This window comes from Lepidochelys kempii, chromosome 5 (assembly GCF_965140285.1).
Source record: "Lepidochelys kempii isolate rLepKem1 chromosome 5, rLepKem1.hap1, whole genome shotgun sequence".
NCBI lineage: Eukaryota > Metazoa > Chordata > Testudines > Cheloniidae > Lepidochelys > Lepidochelys kempii.
This window is the reverse complement of record NC_136384.1, coordinates 82,771,872-82,793,546: the sequence shown is the minus strand read 5'-3', so window position 1 is coordinate 82,793,546 and position 21,675 is coordinate 82,771,872. Positions and strand designations below refer to the sequence as shown.

The 21,675-nt window shown below is 39.6% G+C and overlaps 1 protein-coding gene across 1 annotated transcript in view; it reads right to left on the bottom strand.

The window, feature by feature from the left end:
* The window catches only part of CHSY3 (chondroitin sulfate synthase 3), a 264,748-nt gene extending 243,361 nt beyond the window's left edge, over positions 1-21,387 (bottom strand). Inside the window, exons 1-2 of the mRNA XM_073344875.2 lie at positions 20,398-21,387; positions 16,824-17,107 (exon numbers count right to left, since the gene is read on the bottom strand). Coding sequence (XP_073200976.2) covers positions 16,824-17,107; positions 20,398-21,100 — 987 coding nt within the window. The 5' untranslated portion in view covers positions 21,101-21,387. The remainder of the gene's footprint in view (positions 1-16,823; positions 17,108-20,397) is intronic.
* Between the last annotated feature and the right edge of the window lie 288 nt (positions 21,388-21,675).

Genomic DNA, 21,675 nt, shown 5'->3' with positions numbered 1-21,675 from the left:
ATCATGGCAAAAAAGTTTAACAAAGGAAGTACAGGAACTACAGTTAAAATAGTTTAAGAAACAATCTGAAACGTGCTGGGTCTCTTTGAAATTTAAGTTGTGTGGAATATCTTATACACTCAGAGCCCAGGCATTACTACTTTTTCAGTATCCTTCTCAGTCTGACTAATTTTAGGGGTTTGGGAGAGGGAAGTGTTAAGTTTTTAATGAAAGTGACTCCTTCACTGCTGTGCCTTCCTAATTGGTTGATGATGCAAGCATTTGAGACATGGCCTCTTCTTCAGTCAGTTTTGTCCTATTGAATCGCCGCTCCACTGAATATCCACACACTGAATATTATCATACTGTGAAATTGTCTCTACATCTTGTGTCTGCTGTTAAATACAGGATTTAACGCCCTCAGTATGTGCATGTGTGTTGCCTGTGCATCTAGACCTTTAAAAATATTTGACTTTCCCCTCTGTATAAATGTATGTTTGTAAAATATACTAAATTAACACCACAAAATTAAAATCCTATTTATCTACAGATCAGGTGCAGCACTTGCAAGACCAGGAAAACTTTCTCTACACAGCCCAGTCAACACATCTCAACCATTTTGTAGGACTAGTTCAGCTCCAATATTCATTCAACTCTGGTTCTATCTACTGTGCCTGTCTAGCAGGAATTGGCTAGAAATGATCAGATCCAGCTAGTCATCAGATATTTAGGTTCACAGGTATTAAACTTAGATTCAGACCAGTGACCTAAAAAAGAAAGGTTCAGTATTCCATAACAAATGCACTGAACCACACATTCCTTTGGGTGCATTTGATATTTTTCATGTTGAACGTTACATTTAGATTCGTTATTCTGATTATTTTCATGACAAATTTGTCTTAAGATAACCAAAGTGACACAAACCCACACCTCCGTATGTAGGCACAGGAAGATAAAGTGAGGTTTCAAGATCAGAAGTCAAGAGTATTCAAAGGAGCACAAAATAGTGCTTTTTTAAAGGAAAATGAAAGTATTTAATAATCCACACCCTGGGTGGTCATATGCTTTGTAAAATAAAAAAGTTTTGAACATTCGTTAATTGATCACTTGTTTAAGGCATGTAAAATAAGGGTTTAATCATCAGGAATTGCCAGTAAGGATGCTCACCCTTTACACTAGAACATAGTTTATGTAGAGATGGAGGCCAGACTTGAGAAACAACATTAAACATCCTCATTTTATCAGTGGACTCTCTAGTTATTTATTTTCAGAAATTTCTCTTTCTTCTTCCTGTCAACATTGTTTTTATCAACAGTTACAAGTCATTTTAAAAGTGAGCAATCTGACTGGATGGCACTTACCCAAATACACATTAAGTTTAGGCTTTATAAGATATAGAAAACAAGGTGAGGCCACATGCTTGGCTGACACTTATAAACCAAAAGCTAGTAGTGCTAAAGGACTGCTAAGGACCAACTGCTGAAATGTAGAAAATGAAAATGTCTACTGAGCTCATTTAACTGCTTTTTTCCTGCCATAATGAGCCTAAATTTATACATGATATTACAGCTTTTTCTTTACCATAATAATTATTAGTCTTTCCCAAGAAAGAAGAGAAATCACAAACCTCTAAATGTACATGCCACGGGATAACACCTGTCATGAATCAAAGTGCCACAAGATAACTCCAATGTTGATTGTTTTGATAATTCTTGTGACATTTCCTGTGTCCTTAGAAATTATGGGAAATTTTTATTTCTTAAATATACAGTATTTGAATGAAAACATACCTATAGTCCTCAAACACGTAAAAGATTATTAGTGGTTTAGCCATCAAGATACATTTACAGTATAAAACACTTTCAATACTGTACTTGGGCACAAAGATACAAAACTAACTTCAATGGGAGTTCTCGCAGACTCCTAGACTTTAAGGCCAGAAGGGCCATCATGATCATCTAGTCTGACCTCCTGCATATGGTAGGCCACTCCTGTAACAGACCCCAGCCTCTGACTGAGTTACTGAAGACTTCATATCATGGTTTAAAGACCTCAAGTTACAGAGAATTCACCAATTACACCAATTTAAACCTGCAAGTGACCTGTGCCTCATGCTGCAGAGAAAGGCGAAAAACTACCATTGTTTCTGCCAATCTGACCCAGGGGAAAATTCCTTCCTAACCCCAAATATGGAGATCAGTTAGACCCTATTACTCAGACACCTTAGAAAGAATTCTCTGTAGTAACTCAGAGCCCTCCCCATTTCGTGTCCCATCACAAGCCATGGGAGATATTTGCTGCTGGCAGTTGCAGGTCAATTACATGCCATTGTAGGCAGTCTCATCAGATCATCCCCTCCATACACTTATCAGGCGCAGTCTTGAAACCAGTTAGGTTTTTGCCCCCACTGCTCCCCTTGAAAGGATGTTCCAGAACTTCACTCCCCTAATGGTTAGAAACTTTCATCTAATTTCAAGCCTAAACTTGTTGACGACCAATTTATATCAATTTGTTCTGGTGTCCATATTAACTTAAATAACTCCTCTCCCTCCCTGGTATTTATCCCTCTGATGTATTTTTAGAGAGCCTCCTTTTGGTTAGGCTAAACAAGAAACGCACGTTGAGTCTCCTCTCATAAGGTAGGATTTCCATTCCTCAGATGACCCTAGTATCCCTTCTCTGCATCTGTTCCAGTTTGAATTCATTTTTCTTAAACATAGGAGACCAGAACTGCAGTGTTCCAGATGAGGTCTCACCAGTGCCTTGTGTAGCCCACCCCCCACCACCAGAGTCAAGGCATATGGGGGGTGTCCTGCCGGGTCACATGACACCTCTCTCTCCCCCCCTGATTTCTGCAAGCACCAAGCTGCCCTGCAAGGCTTGCTCTGGTTGGCATGCTGGGGGGGAGGGGCCCTGTGGTGCCTCCCTATCCCCCCACCCCCACCCTTCTCCAGCACATTTTGGATCATGCATAGCTGTGGAGGCAGCGGGACAGAGCAGCTGTTTTCCTGCACTCCAGGTTGTTGCCTCTGCAGCTGGATGCCACCTCCTGGATCTTAATGCTTGACTGGTTTTTTTTTTTTTTTTTTTTTTTTTACAATGGTGAGTGCCCACGGCGGGTGGGGATGTGGGGAAGGGGGATGGGAACAGATGCAGAGAAGGGATACTAGGGTCATCTGAGGAATGGAATCCTACCTTATGAGAGGAGACTCAATGTGCGTTTCTTGTTTAGCCTAACCAAAAGGAGGCTCTCTAAAAATAGGAAAGGGCAGGGGAAAATGGGGAGTGGAAGGGGGAGGGATTGGGGAAGAGAAGGGGATATAGGAATCGGCAGGGGGAAGCAGGAGCCCAGCATGTAGCGACCCCTCGGCTGCAGCAGCACGAGAGCAGCAACATCCTGGCAGCAGCCAGTGTCGGAGTGGTTGCCGGCAGTAGCCAGACCGTTCCCCCCAGTATCGGCAACCCAGGTATCACTCCAGGTCAGGGGAGAGAGCCAGTGAGCCAAGGTAACTGGCTACAGGATGCACGTGTATGCATGCATGTCTCCACACACACTTTGCCCCAACCCCCAATACAGCAGTCAAACTACGCCTATAAATAGTACTAACACTTCTCTGTCTCTACTGAAAGAACCTTGCCTGAGGCATCCTAGGACTGCATGAGCTATTTTCACGGCCGCGTCACATCGGCAGCTCATGCTCATCCCGAGATCAACCAATATACCCAGGTCTTTCTTCTCCTCTGACATTTCCAACTAATAAGTCCCCGGCTTATAGCAAAAGTTCTTGCTGTTAGTCGCTAAGTTCATGACCTTACATTTTGCACTATTAAATTTCATTCCATTTCTATTATCCTGGTTTTCTAGATCCTCCAGATCTTCTTGTATGATATGCCAGTCCTCCTCCATACTGGCAATTCCTCCCAACTTTGTATCATCTGCAAAGTTTATTAGCACACTTCCACTTTTTGTACCAAGGTCATTAATAAAAATGTTAAATAAGACTGGTCCCAAGACCGATTCCTGAGGAACTCCACTAGTAACTTTCCTCCAGCCTGATAGTTCACTTTTCAGTATGATCCATTGTAGTCTCCCTTTAACCAGGTCCTTATTCACCTTTCAATTCTCATATTAATCCCCATCTTCTCCAATTTAACTAATAATTTCCCAGGTGGAAATGTCTTACTAACATCCAGGTAGATTAGATCTACTGCATTTCTTTTGCTTAAAAAATCAGTTATCTTCTCAGAGAAGATCAGGTTGGTCTGGCATGATCAACCTTTTGTAAAGACATGTTATATTTTATCCCAATTACCTTTTACTGCTATGTCCTTAACTAGTTTCTCTTTCAAAATTACACCAGGTAGAATTTTATAGAGGAAAGGTATGAATTGCTTTGAGCGTTTGGGTATTTTTGATTGGGAGAGGGAGGTAATGAAGTTTGTAGGAATGTTTGCCAGTGAGAGAAGAGTGATTTGGGTTATACAGCAAAGCGGTATGTTCTGCCTTCAGCAGCTAGTTGTGTGTACCCAAGAGGGTTGAACAAGGCTACCATGAAGCTGGACATAGGATGCTCTAGAGAAGGTCTAGCTTATATGGAAGCTTCAGATCTTCAAGTCTTTGTCATGGTGTACAGTGAGAGATGGCAAAGTTGTTGACATAGGCTCTAAATGCAATATTTAAAATCAATTCAGGATGGAACATCTCTGGTTTTGTCTTCGGAGTCTGGGATATTGGTGGACAGTCCTTTAAAAAATTAATGATGACCACTATAGGGGAAAAAAGAGATTAATGCTGTTAAATGCTAAGTCAGTGGCTAATATTATCATTCAGTTTCATTAGGGCTAGGTGTAAAATTTTCAAAAGTATTTAACTTCAGAGCGTAAGTTTTTTTTCTTAGAAAATGTTATGCCTGGCTCTTCGTGTTCAATGGAAGTTGAAGGCACTCAACAGCATGCTGGATCGGACCATAAATTCTCACTGAAAAGAATTTATGTTTTAATCACTAAGCACATAAACCTAAGGGGTCACACTTTTTAAAAGGTTTCAGAGTGGTAGCCGTGTTAGTCTGTATCAGCAAAAACAACGAGGAGTACTTGTGGCACCTTAGAGACTAACAAATTTATTTGGACATAAGCTTTTGTGGGCTAAAACCGGTTTTAGCCCTCGAAAGCTTATGCCCAAATAAATTTGTTAGTCTCCAAGGTGCCACAAGTACTCCTTGTTGTTTTTACATTTTAAAAGCAGTCTCTATCTCCCCATCCCACAAATATTTATAGACATCTGAACTTTACATGCAGTACTGTACTTACAAACTCCCCTAATGACACCATAAAGGAGGAGCATAAAGTCAAGCATTTGCATAACTATTGGCAGGATCAAAACCTACTTATATTTGCACTCCACAACTCGAATTGTTAGGCACCCAACTACTGATTTGTCTGCACAAATACTTAGATGCTTGGTTGAATACTACTGAAAATTTGACCCAAATTTGACCCAACCTGTATTTTGAACAATAAAATATAGATTGCTTAAAAATCTATTTACATCTGTGTCGAAAAACTAACAAGGGTGGAATATCTAAAAATAAACCAAACTTTAAACCCCAAGATGGTAGTGATACAAAACACTTAAGTGCCAATTGAATATATAAGCCAAAAATACCATAAAACTACTAACTAGTAGGTTAAAACATACTTTGACAGATTCCAATAGCCATTTCCAATACTGAAATATGCAGCTTTTCAGAGGTAGTGACAAATTCTACTCTTATGTGCACGTACAGAACACTCATTAAGATCAACAGGGGCCACACATGCACAACAGAGAACAAAGTTTGGCTCCAAGCGTTCAGTCAACCCACTGCTTCTTAAGCAGCTAAAAGGCATAAAAAACTGGCTCTGGGTATTTATACCTCCTACAAGCTCACTGAACATACATATTGTGCAAATAAATATCAACTAGACTAATAGGGCAAAATACTTTAGAGACACTATATACAGTTTAAATAATTTATATTATTGCTGAAACTGATGAATACGTGCCACAAAATTCAATATTTTACTATCTGCCTCATTGCCATCTATTTACCTAACACATATAGAGTAAGAAACGTACTGAATGTTCACCGATAATGTTCCAAGAAAACATGGAAAATTTACAAGCAGAACAACATGGTACTGATGAATAGTTCCAGCTTTGTGATTTTCAATAAGGTAGAATTTCTTTTGCAATAGATATTCTAAATTCAGTGCTCTACTTACAGAATATAACATGTGTGATTATGCTGAATGCCTGGGAAACGATCCAGAAAGAAAGGGCATCTAGTTTTCAGGGGGTAGTACCTTATCTGTGTGGGAAGGTCAAACTGAACCAATTTTATTAATCTAGAATTCACTACATCTACCCATCATAAAATAAAATTTAAAAAAATAAAGCTCTGTGGTTTAGTTAAAGTCCTCTATCAGGGGAGGGAGGGGCGGCTAGGGGCAGCTAGTTTTAAAAGGAAAAGTGTGCACATGTGTTACTACTTCATAGTAGGCGTTTTTTTGTTCTAGTTTGCAGGTTTTTCCAGTTAACTATATTACAGATTTAAAACTGAGGCTGTATATGCACATCTTTCAAGAGAGATTTTCAAAAGCACAAATAGAAGTTAGATGCCTAACTCCCAGGAAATATTTTAATATTAACTCTCATCATTTTTAGTAAGGCAAATTCCAAGTAGCAGCAAATTAAATTGTGTTAATTTTCAAAAACTAAAGTGTTTATAAAAAAGTGTACATTATAATGCAACAGAACTATTTTGGGCATCAAGATGAAAGAACTCAGACAGAAAAAATTGCTTACCTATGCATACAATGGTAGAAGTCAGAATTTACATAACAATAACATTAACAACAATAGCCAGAATTCTCAACAACAGGTTTCTATGGTTAGATTCCTGCAGCAAAATTTTCAAAAGCACTTAAATGACTTTAAAATGTTACTCCAATTCCTTATGTAGGTGCCCAAATAACTGGCTTGAAGGTTCAGAATCTATCACTAAAGTCAATAAACAATTTGTATTCAAGAACATCCTTAGTAGGCATTAAACAGTGATTTCATGGGCTTCAATTAGATTTCTCCTTCTGAATTCATGAATTTGAACCTCCATCCTATCTACAGCACACATACTTAATGGAAGAATTATTCAGATCAATGTGAGAGCCTAAATGCTTTTACTTTCCTGTATGTATTACCACAATAAAGTGATTAAACCACAAGTATAAGGAATATATCTGGCATATTAAACTATTGTTCTATTAGAAACTTAAGGAACCTTATTAAATAAAAAACCACACCTACTTGACCTTTTAAAAATGTACTATTGTTACAAAAAGTATAACATCTAAAATTGCTGAAACTGAAGACTGGAAAATATTTTTATTTTTGTTTATTCTGTGCATTATACATCACTTTGTATAATCACTTTCACTCTTTCACTATAATCAGCCTCCTGTGCTTGTGTGAAGATCCCCCAACACAACAAGAGGAGAGAGAAAGATTAATTTAAAAATAAGAAAATGGTGTAAAAAATCAGGATGACGAATCAGAGGTATAATGATATCTTGAACTACCTTTAAAATAATTTTGTTTTTTATTTAGTTTAAATAGTTAAATTTAAGGAGCACAGTTAAGTAGAGCTGCACGAGTGAAGCCAGAAGCTAAATTCATAAGCTCTGTGGGAGAGGAAATGCAAGAAAGCTGTTCCCTCTAGACCTTAGGAGCTCCAAAGGAGCTTGGAAGCATCGGCTATGCATGTGCTATAAAAACGTGCATTTGGCCCATGCATGCTACATAAAACATACATGGCCTCTGAGTTTTAAGAAGCACACTTGTCCCCATACAGAGTTTATGGAGCATACATTGGGTCTGCATGCCTCATGAAGTACCCAGAAATTACTACTGAAACAATTATCCTCCAACCCCTCTAAAACTAGAAAAAGGCACCACTTCTTGTGAATTACAATATATTAATATTTGAAGACCATGGTTTTCAAAAGCAAATTTTCTTTTTGTGGGGGAAGAGGTAGTACCCATAGAGTCACATAAGGGACCAGCAGAAGACTAGATCATACAGATTGACCTCCTGTATGGCACAGGCCACTAACGCCACCCAGCACGCACACACTAAACTCAGCAACCCACAACGAGACCAGCGCATTACAACCCACAGGAGAGCAGACTATTATGTGCCAAAGGGAGAGATAGGGGAGACTGAGGTGTACCAGTGCTTGAAGCCCCCTGAAACAGCCAGGAAATGAATAAATGAGATATACCCAGATAATCCAGACAAATAACCGACACCCACACATTGCCGAGGAAAGCAAAAAACCCCAAGCCTGCCAATCTTATCTATTGGAAAATTCCTTCCCACCCCACATATGGTGATCAGTTAGACCCCAAGCATGTGAACAAGAACCAGCGAGCCAAGCACCTGAGAGAGAGAATGCTTTGTGTCACCTCAGAGCCATGGCCCACCCTGCCCAATGTCCCATCTGCTGCCATGGCCAAACCTGATGCTTCAGAGGAAGGAGATTTAAAAAACCTCCCAGAATACATTGGGGGAAAACACCCCTTCCTGATCCCTGCCAGTGGCTGGCTGAAAACCTGAAGCATGAATATTTAGAAACAGAAGATGTAAACCAGAAATGAGCCCCAAGTCTTTTGAGCCCTGCCCCCTACCATCACAAGTAACCACATCATATAAATGCACTAATAAATTTGTTCTGCTCTCTTTATTTGCCCCACAACTCCTATTGGAGTTCTAATTCCCTTCTAACTTCCAGCCTGAATTTGTTCATGGCCAGTTAATATCCATTTATTCTTATGCCAACACCATCTTTGAGCTTAAATAACTCTTCTTGACCCGCCCCAACATGTATTTAGAGAGAACAATCATATCCCACCTCAGCCTTCTTTTTACTAAACAAGCCAAGTTCTTCCAGCCTCCTCTCATAAAACGGGTCCTCCTTTCCCTGTCATCCTAGTAGCTCTTCTGTGCACCTGTTCCACTTTAAATCAATCTTTTCTCAACCTAGATACCTAATCTCTTTTGTTGTTTTAAAAAACAGGATTCTGAGAAAGTGTTGAGGCAACTTAAAAAAATCTCAAATTGGCCTCCAAAACCTGAGGTAATCAAACTCACAAGTTTCTTTTGTAAATATTGGCCTAAAATTTCTAAATCAAATTATTTGATTTATCATAGACCAAAAAAGTTTAAGAAAAATGTCAGATGTGTGCCAATTTTTGCACCACAATATTTTAAAGGCCTGACCAAGTTGGCCTCTATAAAACATTCTAAACATTATATTTTATAGAATAAGGCTGTTGAATTAATTACAGATTAGTTTCAGTCTAGTAAAGTTAAGGATAAAACCACCCAGGGTTATTATAAAAGAAGGCTAGCTGTACTTAACTATGGAGAATGGCTATTTTCTCCATAATACTTAGTGCACAAGTGACATTTCTTAATAAAATTGCTAACTGGGCTCCATTTTTCTAGCAATATTTAAAAGGCAAAATTACATATGGATTAAATCAGCAAAATGTTAGTGGTTAAAAGAACATGTTTTTCCCTTCTGGATTTACTCCCCTGCCACTGAGTCATCTGAAATATTAGATTTTAGTTGTTAAGAAGTTCTGAGTTAAAAGACTGTTGTCTACGTTATCTATTTTATTAGAAAAATACATATTTTTAAAGATATCCTAAACAAAATGGGCCAAGATTTCCCCGGCATAATACCACTGAAGCCACAGATGTTACACTAGGCCCAATAACTTACATGGTTTGGAACATTTACCAGTCACTTACTAGCCAGAAGACTAAATCTAATAAACAGAAGACATTAGTGAGCACTGGTCAGCTGTAATAAATGTCCCCAAGGTAGAACTGATTATTGGGTGAATAAATATATTTTTAGAACACTATCACATGAACTGCCTATACCAGCAGTGATCTGCTATACATATGTACGATACTAGCTCTAGAATGGGTAGAGTATTGCTTTGGAAAGATAACCACAAACTAGAGAAAGCACCAGGACCTGGAATGACCCAGTCCTTCGACCACTCAATAGATGTTTCTCTCTACTTTTAGAGCATTCCCAGGACCCACACACAAGGACAGGGGAAGGACCTTTGATAGCTCATTCCTCTAGGATGAATAATGGGCTATATCCTGCTCTCTTTTCCATGGTTATAATAGAGCAGAATATAGCCCGATGTATTTTTCTGGTTTTCTAAATTTGTACAGTTACAGCTGAAATAATGCTTAAAGAGTTAATGTTGGTCTCAAAATATCTTGTCTTCCATGTATATATATTTAGGTCTGATTGTTTATAGCTGCCAGTTGCTTTCTTAATGAACATTTCACTAGTGTGACATAACCTGTTTTGCTGACCTTGTCAAAGGATGGGGTGGGGAGAAGAAGGGAGAGAGAAAACCCAAGAGCACAGACTTAAGTCACAATAAGAGGAGACAAGTAGGAAAACAGATCAAAGAGTACTTTGTTAACTGGGTAACAATGTAAAAAGCAACACTGAAAAGTCAAGTCTAAACAATGAATACAATTTGAAGAATTGTTGCATACATTAAAAGCAACTTATACAATTTTATATACATTTTCATCTGCAGCAAACAACTCACCTGGTAGGAAAATTCAGGCAACATAGTTTCACAAAACTATTTGTCTGGATGACTTATGCTTCAAGGACAGCCAGAACTGTATTTGCAGAATTATGGAGGAGAAATAAAACCAAGCCTATAAAGTGTGTGAAAAATAAATCCAACTGCTAAATCCTTGGGGAATGTAAAGTTTTGTGAACAATGAAGATAATTGTGGTAGTGAACTGAAACCTTAGTGTATTTATGTTTAGTGATGTTTTTTATTGACAGTGACTTCAAGATAAAGAGAAGATTGTGTAGGAAAGGTTAGAGAGAATCCAAGAGACAAATGAAATATTAGGGAATGCATGCTAAGCACTAAAACAGTGCTTCCCCACCTCCAACCCCAAAATTCCCTTTCTGCAAGACTGTTCATGGAAGCCAAGCCTCTTCCATGTTATATAGCATGACATGTATTGTGAAGAGGGACCTCATAACAGATTTTAAATCAAATTAAATAGGAAGTACAGTAGTCTTATGTCACAGTAACCTTAAAAGCATCCTAGAGAGTACTGTGTTTTTTAAACACACGCTTATCTAGTTTTCTTTAATGGCATCATTGTAATTGTACTATAACGGACATGACAGTTTATAATGATCTTTTCAAGGGCTTGTACATTTCTGGCAAAATTTCACCTTTGAGCAGAGAATAAAGATGAGAAATTTGAAGTGAAAAAATGAATGTGGAGACGAAAAATAAGCCATTTGAACACTAAAAAAAGAAAATTGTTTTTCCATCAAATATAATTTTTTCAGATGCTTATTCTGATGTTTTGATAAATATAAGCCATTTCTGAGTTAAAACTGAAAGTGTATTCATATCTGAAGAAATGTCTTCAAATAAAGTCAAGTTATAAAAACATTAAAGTAGGAGAGAAGAGATGCACATTGTGCATCTTTTTAACACTCTGTGAAGATGCAATGCTCTGCATGAATGAGTGTTTCTCTCTAGGAGTAAATCTTACTGAAATAAATGTATCCAAGTTCATTTAGCTTATTAGACATCGAAATGCGCTCGCATGGATTCCTCTGTCCTCTTCCTTTGTCATTCTCTTCTACATATCAGCATACACAAGGGAAAAACTAAGTTAGAATTCCCACATCTATGAAATCATGAAACAAACAAGGCATTTTTCCCTCCAGAAAGGAGCAGTTAGTAGTCCTGTGGAGCAGATAGGACATCCTGTTTGAAAAAAGCCCCAAAATCCATAGGAAATCCAAACCCTAACCCCACAGAACTATGGGGATCTGTACAGAATGCCTGCGCCAGCAGCACAACTGGCTCTGTGGTCACACCACCATTGTTAATGGTCTGCAGATGTGTATGATCCTATGTATATACCCCCAACCCATCCCACCCTATAGTCACAAAGAAGAGGCATAAGACATAAATTAGAAGTTAAAGATGCAAAGAGCAATACTGACTTTGATAGGAAAACCTCAGGGTATTTTAAGAGGGGAAGAGGTCCACTTATAAGGGTCCTAAAGTTTTATATAAGTGCTGAGAGATCAACCCACTTTCAAGGTGCACTTCCTGAAATGTGCAATTTTTATTTGATTGGGTGTTTGCATGTAATACACCTCTTCTACTTTTTTAAAAATAATAGAAGGAACAAAACTGATTTGTGTAATATTATGACCAACAGAATCTTGAATGTTGTGGGTTTAGTTTTAATTACAGTTCCTATTATTAGTATAATTCAGCATGCTTACAATACCATAAATTACAGTACATCTTTTTCAGAAGGCAACAAGAAGCAGGCTATTAAATGGTCTCAGCCTGTAACTATTTTTCAACAACATACTGGAACATATTCATAGAATCATATAAAACTGATGGTAAAATGTGCACGGAGGTATTAGAATTGTGCATTTAGATGTGTAGAAAAAAAAACCTCTCAAGCCACATACAATGTATGTAGTCTAGTCCATATTACACATGCTGTAAAAATTACAATATGTAAATTCAAAAGATCAAAGTACATGCACCACATTTCACTTAGTTTCAAGCACGTGCCTTCTCTTGCACTGAAGAAAATATGTAAAATCATACGCAAGCTAAATAAACCAAAAGCCTAAGGTATGCCTTGAATGCCCCAAATCAACTTGGTAAGATGGGTCTTTGACTTAATATATCTTTCCATCTTTCCTGCTTATCTTTTTTCATTTCTGGAAACACACTCCTTATCTTGATTGCCATCTCCTGCTCAATTTGATACCCAGTATTCACAATAATGTCCAATTCCTGATGCGGGTGATGTATGCAGATAGTTAAATCCTGCACTTTATTTTCCTGTTTGATAGTATTAACTATTTTCTATTTTACACCCAGGGGCTACAAAACTTTTAAAAAATGTTTACAAAATCAGCATTATAGTTTTAAAAAAGAAGACACGGCAAACAAATTATTCAATACAAGCTTCCACAGTCAAGTCCCTTTAAAATGGTAAAAAACAAACAAAAAATAAACAATACTGTAATATTTTATACTCTATAGAATATAAAAGTTTATAAAACTATGCATCACTAACAACACAGCTAATTTCATTAAAAATAAAATTGAACCCTAGACCTCAGGGTTACAAAGAAAAGCTTGAAAACATGAACCCTGAAAGTCTCAAAAACAAAACAAAAAAAAAATCACCAGAAAAATCACAAGACAATCACAAGTTTTTCAGAAGCTCATGATTTTTTGGGAACAAGAGCTGGCAATACTGCATTAAATACACAGAGAGAGGATTTACCTTAACCAGATAGGTCAGGTCCATTACATATCAAATGGTGTGACGTCACCAAAAATTTGAATATTGAATCATCATGACATTTGTCTACACTGAAAAAGTGAGCAATGTTTTAAAATACGTTAACAGGTTTTTAAAACGTCAGCTTGCATATAGAATGAGGAGTACTTATACAGACTAACACGGCTACCACTCTGAAACCTGTCAGTTTGCACACAGTGTAGACAAAAGGTATTAGCTGACAGAGGTTAAATCTATACAGAGCAGAAGCAGAAAACACACAGATGTGTTGTCACGCTTACCCATTTTACTTTTGTCACTCAGCACACAGTTCTGATGTTTAACCTTCAAGATGTGCTCTTTATAACGCTGACTTTTCTAAAGGTAATCTTCATGTATGACTTAAAAAGCACACAGAAAAAAACAGCAACTGAGAAAATAAGGCTACAGTATAGAGAACTATGATCACCTGTTTCTCTGAAAGCTAAGTATATAATCTGTAAAAAGTACTATTCCATGTCTGCACAAAGAACTTACAGTTCAGATTCACCCCCAAGAAATGCAATAGTGGGCCTGATTCTGCTCTTGCTTACACCAGTTTCAATCCATTAATTACAGTGGAGATAATCCTGATTTACACTGTTGTATGTTGCTGCAGAATAAGGCCCAACAGAAGTGTGGAAGTTCATAAAGAAGGATGAAACTTTGCCCTGAAGTCACTCTGTTGTGTCCAGGTATTGCAACCCACCTGGACTCAACATCTGCCTACATAAGGAGTACAGGACTGGGCCCAGGAGTTGCATGCATTTACCTGAGGGGAAAAAATTGACCTTAAGTATGTGAAGTAGCTTGCTGTTCTAAGAAAATCATAAAGGAGTACGTCATCACATTTTATTACTACAACAAAAAAAGATTCAATCCACTGGGGTGAAAAAATCACCACACAGTCTAATTTAACTACTTTCAACAGCTGTATCAATAGAGGTACATTATTAAAGCCTGTACCTTGAAGAAACTGCTACATAATAAAGAAGATGTGAAACTGTTTCAAAGCACGTACGTAACCTAAGGATCCTTAGGTTTGTCAGAATATCTAGGGCTTTGCTGAAACTGGAACATTATGTCTCCAGTTATACTTCATGGCAAAGCTGGAAAGAAGTAAAATCCTAGAAGACCCATTCACACAGCCATTGTAAAATGTGTTACCAGTAGATCTTAAATGCTTCAATGAAATCATTTTTCATAAAATTTAAAAAATATATTTTGTCCAATGTGACTTAAAAATATGTTGCAGATCTATTCTTTTCTCTTTTTCCACCTTAAAATCCCATCCTACTTCCTAGCACATCTAAATGGATTAATAGAAAATATATGCATTCCTCATGTCTAAAAATAACTTTACTTTAGTTTGCTATGAAAATTTTTTACTCATTTCACTTTTCCTTTATACCTAACTTTAATATTTAATAATTCAGAACCAACGTATTGTTCAAAAAGTTTGTTTTCATCATATTTGTATTTTAGAACTCTTTGTACGTGAAGTGACAACATTCCTCTAATACTAGGACACTTTTCAAAATCACCATTTAATATTATAATATCAAACATTTACTTTTCAGTTTTTCTTTATTTAATAGGTATATGGCAGTGGCTCCCAAAAGTCCCAGTCAGAATTTGGGATCCTATTATTCTAGGTGCTGCATAAACACATGAACCTATCTCCAAAAAAGCAGACAGTTTAAGGCCACAATCCTGCCCTGAACCCCAAGCAGATGGACCTCTCTGCTCGTATGGAGCTCAGTGCAGAATTTGATTACCAGTTACCTTGGGGGGGGGGAATCAACCAAGACAACAAAGGAGAATGGGTGAAATGGAACCACAGTCTCCCAAAATGGCACTGTTAGGACTGAGGGACCATCCTGCATTCTGTTATGCATGGATAGACTCCCTGCAGACTTCAGTAGGGCTTTGTGTGGGAGTAGCCCAAATAGATTAGAATATAGGCTCTGGATCTAAATTTAGTAATTTGATTAAAATAGTGATTAGAGAATCCTAGTCAAAGTTTTATGTCCATCTGCATGATGCACACCATTATTTCATTATTTTTAAGCAATTTTTCTATGCCACTAGTGTATTTTATCCACTGTAACACAAAATGTTCTCAAAATAAATCTTCAAAACAAACTTATTAATAATGTGGTTAAGTACAAGACTCCCATCACCTGCAAGCAATAATTTACTAAGCAGAGATTTTTAACCATTAAAGAAATAATGTCATTCACCTATTTAAATCCAATGTAGCTTTCCAAAGCCATTTTAAAAAAGACCACCAAATTTAGCTGAAGCTTTCTGAAAAATAACAACACACAAAACCAATTACTTCACTGCCTTTTTGTCTTTAATGGCACTCTTTCACTAGCCTACTGAAATTATTTTTTCCTGTTTAATGAGATAGTGCCACAATGGCAAGCATACATTAATACTAAAGAACCAGTCAAAATAGCTTAAATCATATTCACCGTATCAGCTATGACTCCTGTCCATGTACTCCAAGTCTATATTTTTATCTACAAGCATAATCTTACACCTAATTATAGCCTCCCTAGTAAAACAGCTGTAGAGGTTGATTTAGTTTTGTAAAATATAATATCCACATTGCAACCAAAATTTTAGTAGCCTAATACGTACCTTCTTTTCTTAAAAACTTGACTGTATATTAGAGGAATTTATGTGCTCCTTGAATATGTATGACTTCTATAATTTGTTATGCTGCCTGTATCTATTGGTGTGATATATTCTTCACCAAACACCATTTCATTAGACTCTAGAATAAAGTAATCATACCACTTTTGCCTTCTCACATAGCAAACAGTTCTTTATTAAAAGTACAGCTGAACCATTAGGAAAATAGTAAATGCTACTATACTCTGAACACCACAATAACATTGTTGAAGAACTCATAGAAGGATATAATCTGTTGACTGATTGTACAGGACAAAGACAGTATGTGCAATCAGAAAAATAGTGATCTAAATGTTAATATGTATGTTTATACAAATTGCAATTTATATAACAAATGCATATAAACCCTTAAGCTAGTATTATAATAAGCCATGATAGATATCTAACATTTATGATACAGCTTCTTACTGATATGACCTCACTCAGGCACCTGAAAACAACTTGTATTTATGGGCAGAAATAAATAAACCAAAATATTTTTCAGTGATGAGGCTCTGTGAATGTATTTTTCATCTTTTTATGATCAGTAATTTACATCCTGATATATGTGCACTTAAAAACAGTAAAGAGGGGGAAAGATTAGAGATACATTTACTTACGTTCTCATATAGAAATCTGTATATTAAAGCCATCATGACTTATCCATTACTTCTTACCTCATACGACCAAACGCACTGGGTTCCACCAAACCGTCGGACGCATCTTCCCACTTCCACATCCTCATGTGTGGTGTACATTTCTCGAAGACATTCACTTATATGTGGCACCATTCTCCTAAGAACTTCTCGACTGAAGATCATTCCTGGTCCTCCCATGCAGAAATTTTCTCCAGGCTCAAGCCCGAGTTTTCCAAGTTCTTCAATATTTCCCAGACCAGTTTGCCCCAAATAGAGAGGTTTACTGCTGTTCAGTGACCTAAGGAATTCCTCCAATTTTTCCCCTAGGAAGAGAAAAGGTGAGCATTATCTCTTCAGCTCTTGTAACAGTCATCTAGTTTTCTGCATCTCAACCATTCTTTAAATGTAAGAAGCACCTTTGTCATAATTTTCTATAATAGTCTAATGTAGTTTCCTGTGTTCCAATGCACACTTAAAAAGAAAAAAAAAATCACACCCAACCGATCTTCCCATTCTGACATAAGTTTTAAGGTATTTTACATCAGCAAAACCATTAGTGTAGACACATTTATATCAGCAAAAAAGCACTTTTGCTGGTATAGTTCCTTTCATTTGGATAACTGCTAAAAGCTATATGGGGAAAAAACATTATTTTGCCAGTATAAAATTTATCTTGCATTAGGATGGTTTGCCAGTACAACTGTACTGGAACTCCATTTCCAGTGTAAGTTCTCTATAAAAATAAGGAGAAGTATATAGAAGTCATAATTAGACCTGACATCCTAGTAAACTTACATGGGCAAAATCTGCATTGATATATTACCCCAAATGGAGAATATCATGCCAGAAACAAATATAATGGGATTAATTAAAAGAAAATACAACTGATGTATTAATTTAAACCTGTTTTTTGTCAAATATTCTTTCATATTCCCCCAAAGTCTATACCAGAGTTCAGTCACTTGTTCAGATGTTTCCAATGATGCAAAGCATTACAGCAAAAGATAACTTGATATCAATTTCTCCTTCTGAGAACATTTTCTTAAAGTTTAAATTTGGTGTATAAATTTAGCCTTGCAGCAATTTAAAAAAATTGGTTGCTTCCAAGTTACAGATGAGTACAAAAGAAGAGTGGCAGTTTTTCTTTCTGTACTACTTCTATACTGTAAAATGTGTGTGTGTATATATATGAATATATATAATTATGAAATGTAGCAAGCAAGTTAGTCCATAAAGTCATTTAAAAAAAATAAAGTGAAAAAATTAAATAGGTAGAAAATCATCTCCTTCATTAGCAAAATTGCTACATTCCATAACATCTTTAATAGGCACTCCAAATTTAGCCCTCATGCTAATAATATACATAATCCATTGATGGTGAGAAAATTTTGCTTATCAGAACACAACCATTTTGCCTTAAGCAGCAGCAAACATTGTAAGGCAGCATGTATCTGAAGGCCATTTTCCAATGGTACTAAAAACTTAAATAGAAAGCATGCTGCAAAAGCTTTTCAGAGATATACTGCAAAGCATGACAATGGCTTGGCAAGGAACCTTCGCAACATTAATGGACAAAAATAATAAAGGAAAATCCTGGATTCAAAGGATGTATGGAACAACAAAAAGGAATTACCAGTATTTTATCAAAAATATCTATATGTTAAAAATGCAGCAAAAGATACATTACAGTTGCATTTCATTTAAAAAAAGTTAAGTCTAATGCAAATTACTTTTGCCAGATCTAAATTCAGTCATTAACTCATACTGCTGTGCCCAAGTAGGATGGGTGTCTGACTTGTAATACTACCTGTATTGTGAGCAGCAACAGTTGTATTCAGAGGAGTAAGATAAGGACGGACTGCCACCCTTAGGCTGCATAGCTGAGCTATGTGGGAAGCTTTAAACACACAACAGTGAAAAGCATAACTGAATTCCCACCACCTTGGTCTTAATCTCTTCCCTAAAGTTCATCTTAAATTCTGCATCTGGTGAAACCTGGCAGATTTCTTTCCGGACCAAAGTAAGTGGCCAGACTGCAGTAAGGTATCCTCTTTAAGTCAGCCAACCTAGAGGCACATCATTAAAATAATAAATATTTGGTTCAAACAGTGAGGCATTTGGTTGATCCTTAAGTATAATTTCCAGCACATCATCTTCACCGCCCTTAATGCATTCAAGAATATTGATTTTTCACCGAAAAAGCCTTGGTTCCTGAATATTAATATCACTAAAAGCTTTGCGGCCCACCAACTCCCTTCACTATGCAACTTGATTACAGTTCCAGCTACTGTGCCTTGTATAATATACATCACTTGGAAACCAACCCAGTACGCACATGGAACAGAGAAGAGAGGTTAACCCCACAACACCTCGGAGAGCAGACACACATCGAAGTTTCTCTGGATGCGAACCAACACACCCTTTGGAGGTATAAGGTATAAGGGAAGTGGAACACTTTTAAAAGCCTCTGAGACTGGACAGTTCATCCTCATTTATTACAAAAGTCAGATGAATGTTCCCCGCTACTCAGTGGCAGAAGCAACTTACTATATTAGCAAGCAAGTATGTTAGGACTAAAAAGTATCCTCATTCCTTAACCATAAGTGTACTCTGGGATAACAGTGCATTAGCATATCTCAGATCTGAGGATTACTACTGACTTCTATGAGTAGTGAACAGCTACTAGCATCTTGAAGGAATCAGTATTTAAAGATAATATGTAAATTCATACACAATATTACAGTCTGCTACAAATAAAAGTAATTGCATTCAGTTGCTATTGTCCTGGCTTTCGGGGGTGAAAAGGGAAGAGACAAATTGGAGTGAAGGAGAAAAAGCAACACTAGTCCCTCAAATAATCACGATCTCTGAACTAACTACCCTTGGGATAACATCGAAGAGCTCCTTTAAAAGATTATTGAGGGTTCCAGCCGAAAACCCTGCATTATACATTAATTTCTCAAGCCCGGGCGAAAGCGAGAGTGGAGACCTCATCTCCAACACACCCGCAAAACTGAAGTCTCTCGGACACCTGTACTGGCAATTCTGTTTCCAGCTATAAACCCCTGCTGAAGCGTTGGGATTAAGAGACAAAATATGGAGATTTAGCTTTTAGCGATCGCTGACAGGGCTCAGCCAAGCGCTGGCTACATTTTTCAAAACTACCCAGAGAAAGACAGAAACACAGGTGGTGTGTGTTTGTCAAGCCAGTGGGGACGCGCTGAAGAACAGGAGTCAGACCTGCTGCCAGATCTCACTCTTTTTGCGGGGATTAGCACAGAATGAAGGAAGCTCACCTACTAGGGTTAGTTTTAAGGGAGTTTTTAAAAGGTTTGAGCGGTTACTTATGTACGTTTCAATAAGATAGTTAAAGTTTCCCGCATTTATGGGACTCTCACTTATACAGATGGTCCCGGTTTGGCGGCTCTGGAAAGTGGGGGAGAAGAGGGGATAGAAACGGGTTTTAGTTATTGCTTCTGACGATCCACGTGGCATGTCATTGCCCCTGATGGGACTCTCCCCCCACATCCAGCCGGTCCCGGTTTGGCAGCTCAGGGAAGTGCCCCGGGAGGGGGTGAGCATTTGGGGACGGGTGTTGGGTGCCCAGCATCACCTTTGATGTAGACATCGTCGTCCGCCCGCATGAACCACTCGTACTTGTCCAGATAGTGGTCGTGCATGTACTTGATCATCATGAAGGATTTCTTCTGGGGCGGGTAGGAGTCGTCCACCCCGGGCAGGGCGACGACCGGCAGCGGCGGCAGCCCGGGCCCGGCGAGCGGGGCGGTGGAGCCCTGGCTGGAGAAGAACTCCACCCTGCCGGGGATGAAGCGCGCCCAGGTCCGCTGCGCCGCCACCGCCCGGCTGCCCAGGTACTTCTGGGCCGTCATCACCCCCACGTAGAGGAAGTTGCGGGGCTTGGCACAGCCCGCGGGACCCCCCCAGTCCCCGCTCCCGTTGTGGCTGCTCCGGTGCCTGCCGCTCCGCTTCTCCCCGGCTTCCTCCTCCTCCTCCGGCTCCCCGTCCCCGCCGGGCGCGGCTGCAGGGCTGGGGACGGTGCCCCCCTCCGCCTGCGGCTGCAGCTCCCAAGGGCTGCTCCTGAAGCCGGTGCCCCCCAGCACGGCCGCCGCCGCCGCCTCCTGCTGCGCCCGGGCGCCCCCCGCCGCGCGGCCGTAGTAGGAGCAAAGGCTGGAGGCGCGTCTCTTCCTCTCGCTCATCTCGGCCACTCTGGGGGCGATGAGCCAGGAGGCGGCGGTGAAGCCCAGCACCAGCCCCAGCACCACGCTCAGCCAGGCTCTGCGGGACCGCGCTGCCATGGTGCGGGCGGGCGGGGCGGCTCCGGGGCGGGAGGGTCCCGCACACACGAGCTGCGGGGCGAGGAGGCTGCTGCCGGGGTCCCCGTGCCGAGTTAGTGCCTGGCGGCCCGGCCCCGGCGCCTCCTCCCGCTCCGACGGCGGCTGCTGGCGTCTGTTGCTCGGAGCGAAACTTCTCCCGGCGGCGGCGGCAGCGGCAGCGAGAAGCCGGGCGGCGGCGGCCCCTCCACTGCTGGCACCTTGTCACCGCCGCGGCTGGTCCCTCCCCGCCCCTCCCACCGCTCAGCCTCCTCCACGCGGCGGCGGCGGCCCCAGCTCGCCGCTCATCCCACTCCCGCGGCGGCCGCCGAGCGCCACACCCAGGGGGGAGCAGCCGCCGCCGCCGCCGCCGCCGCCTGGACCCCGGGCAGGGCGAGTCCCCGCCGCAGCTGCTTCTCCGGAAGGAAACGATTTTTTTACGGGCCGCCTCCTTTTTCCAGATCTTCCTCCCCGTCCTCCTCCTGCTGCGCTCCCTGCCCGGCCCAGGGTCGTGCCCCCCTTCCGCCCCCCACCTTCGGTTCCCCTTTCCCCACTCGCTG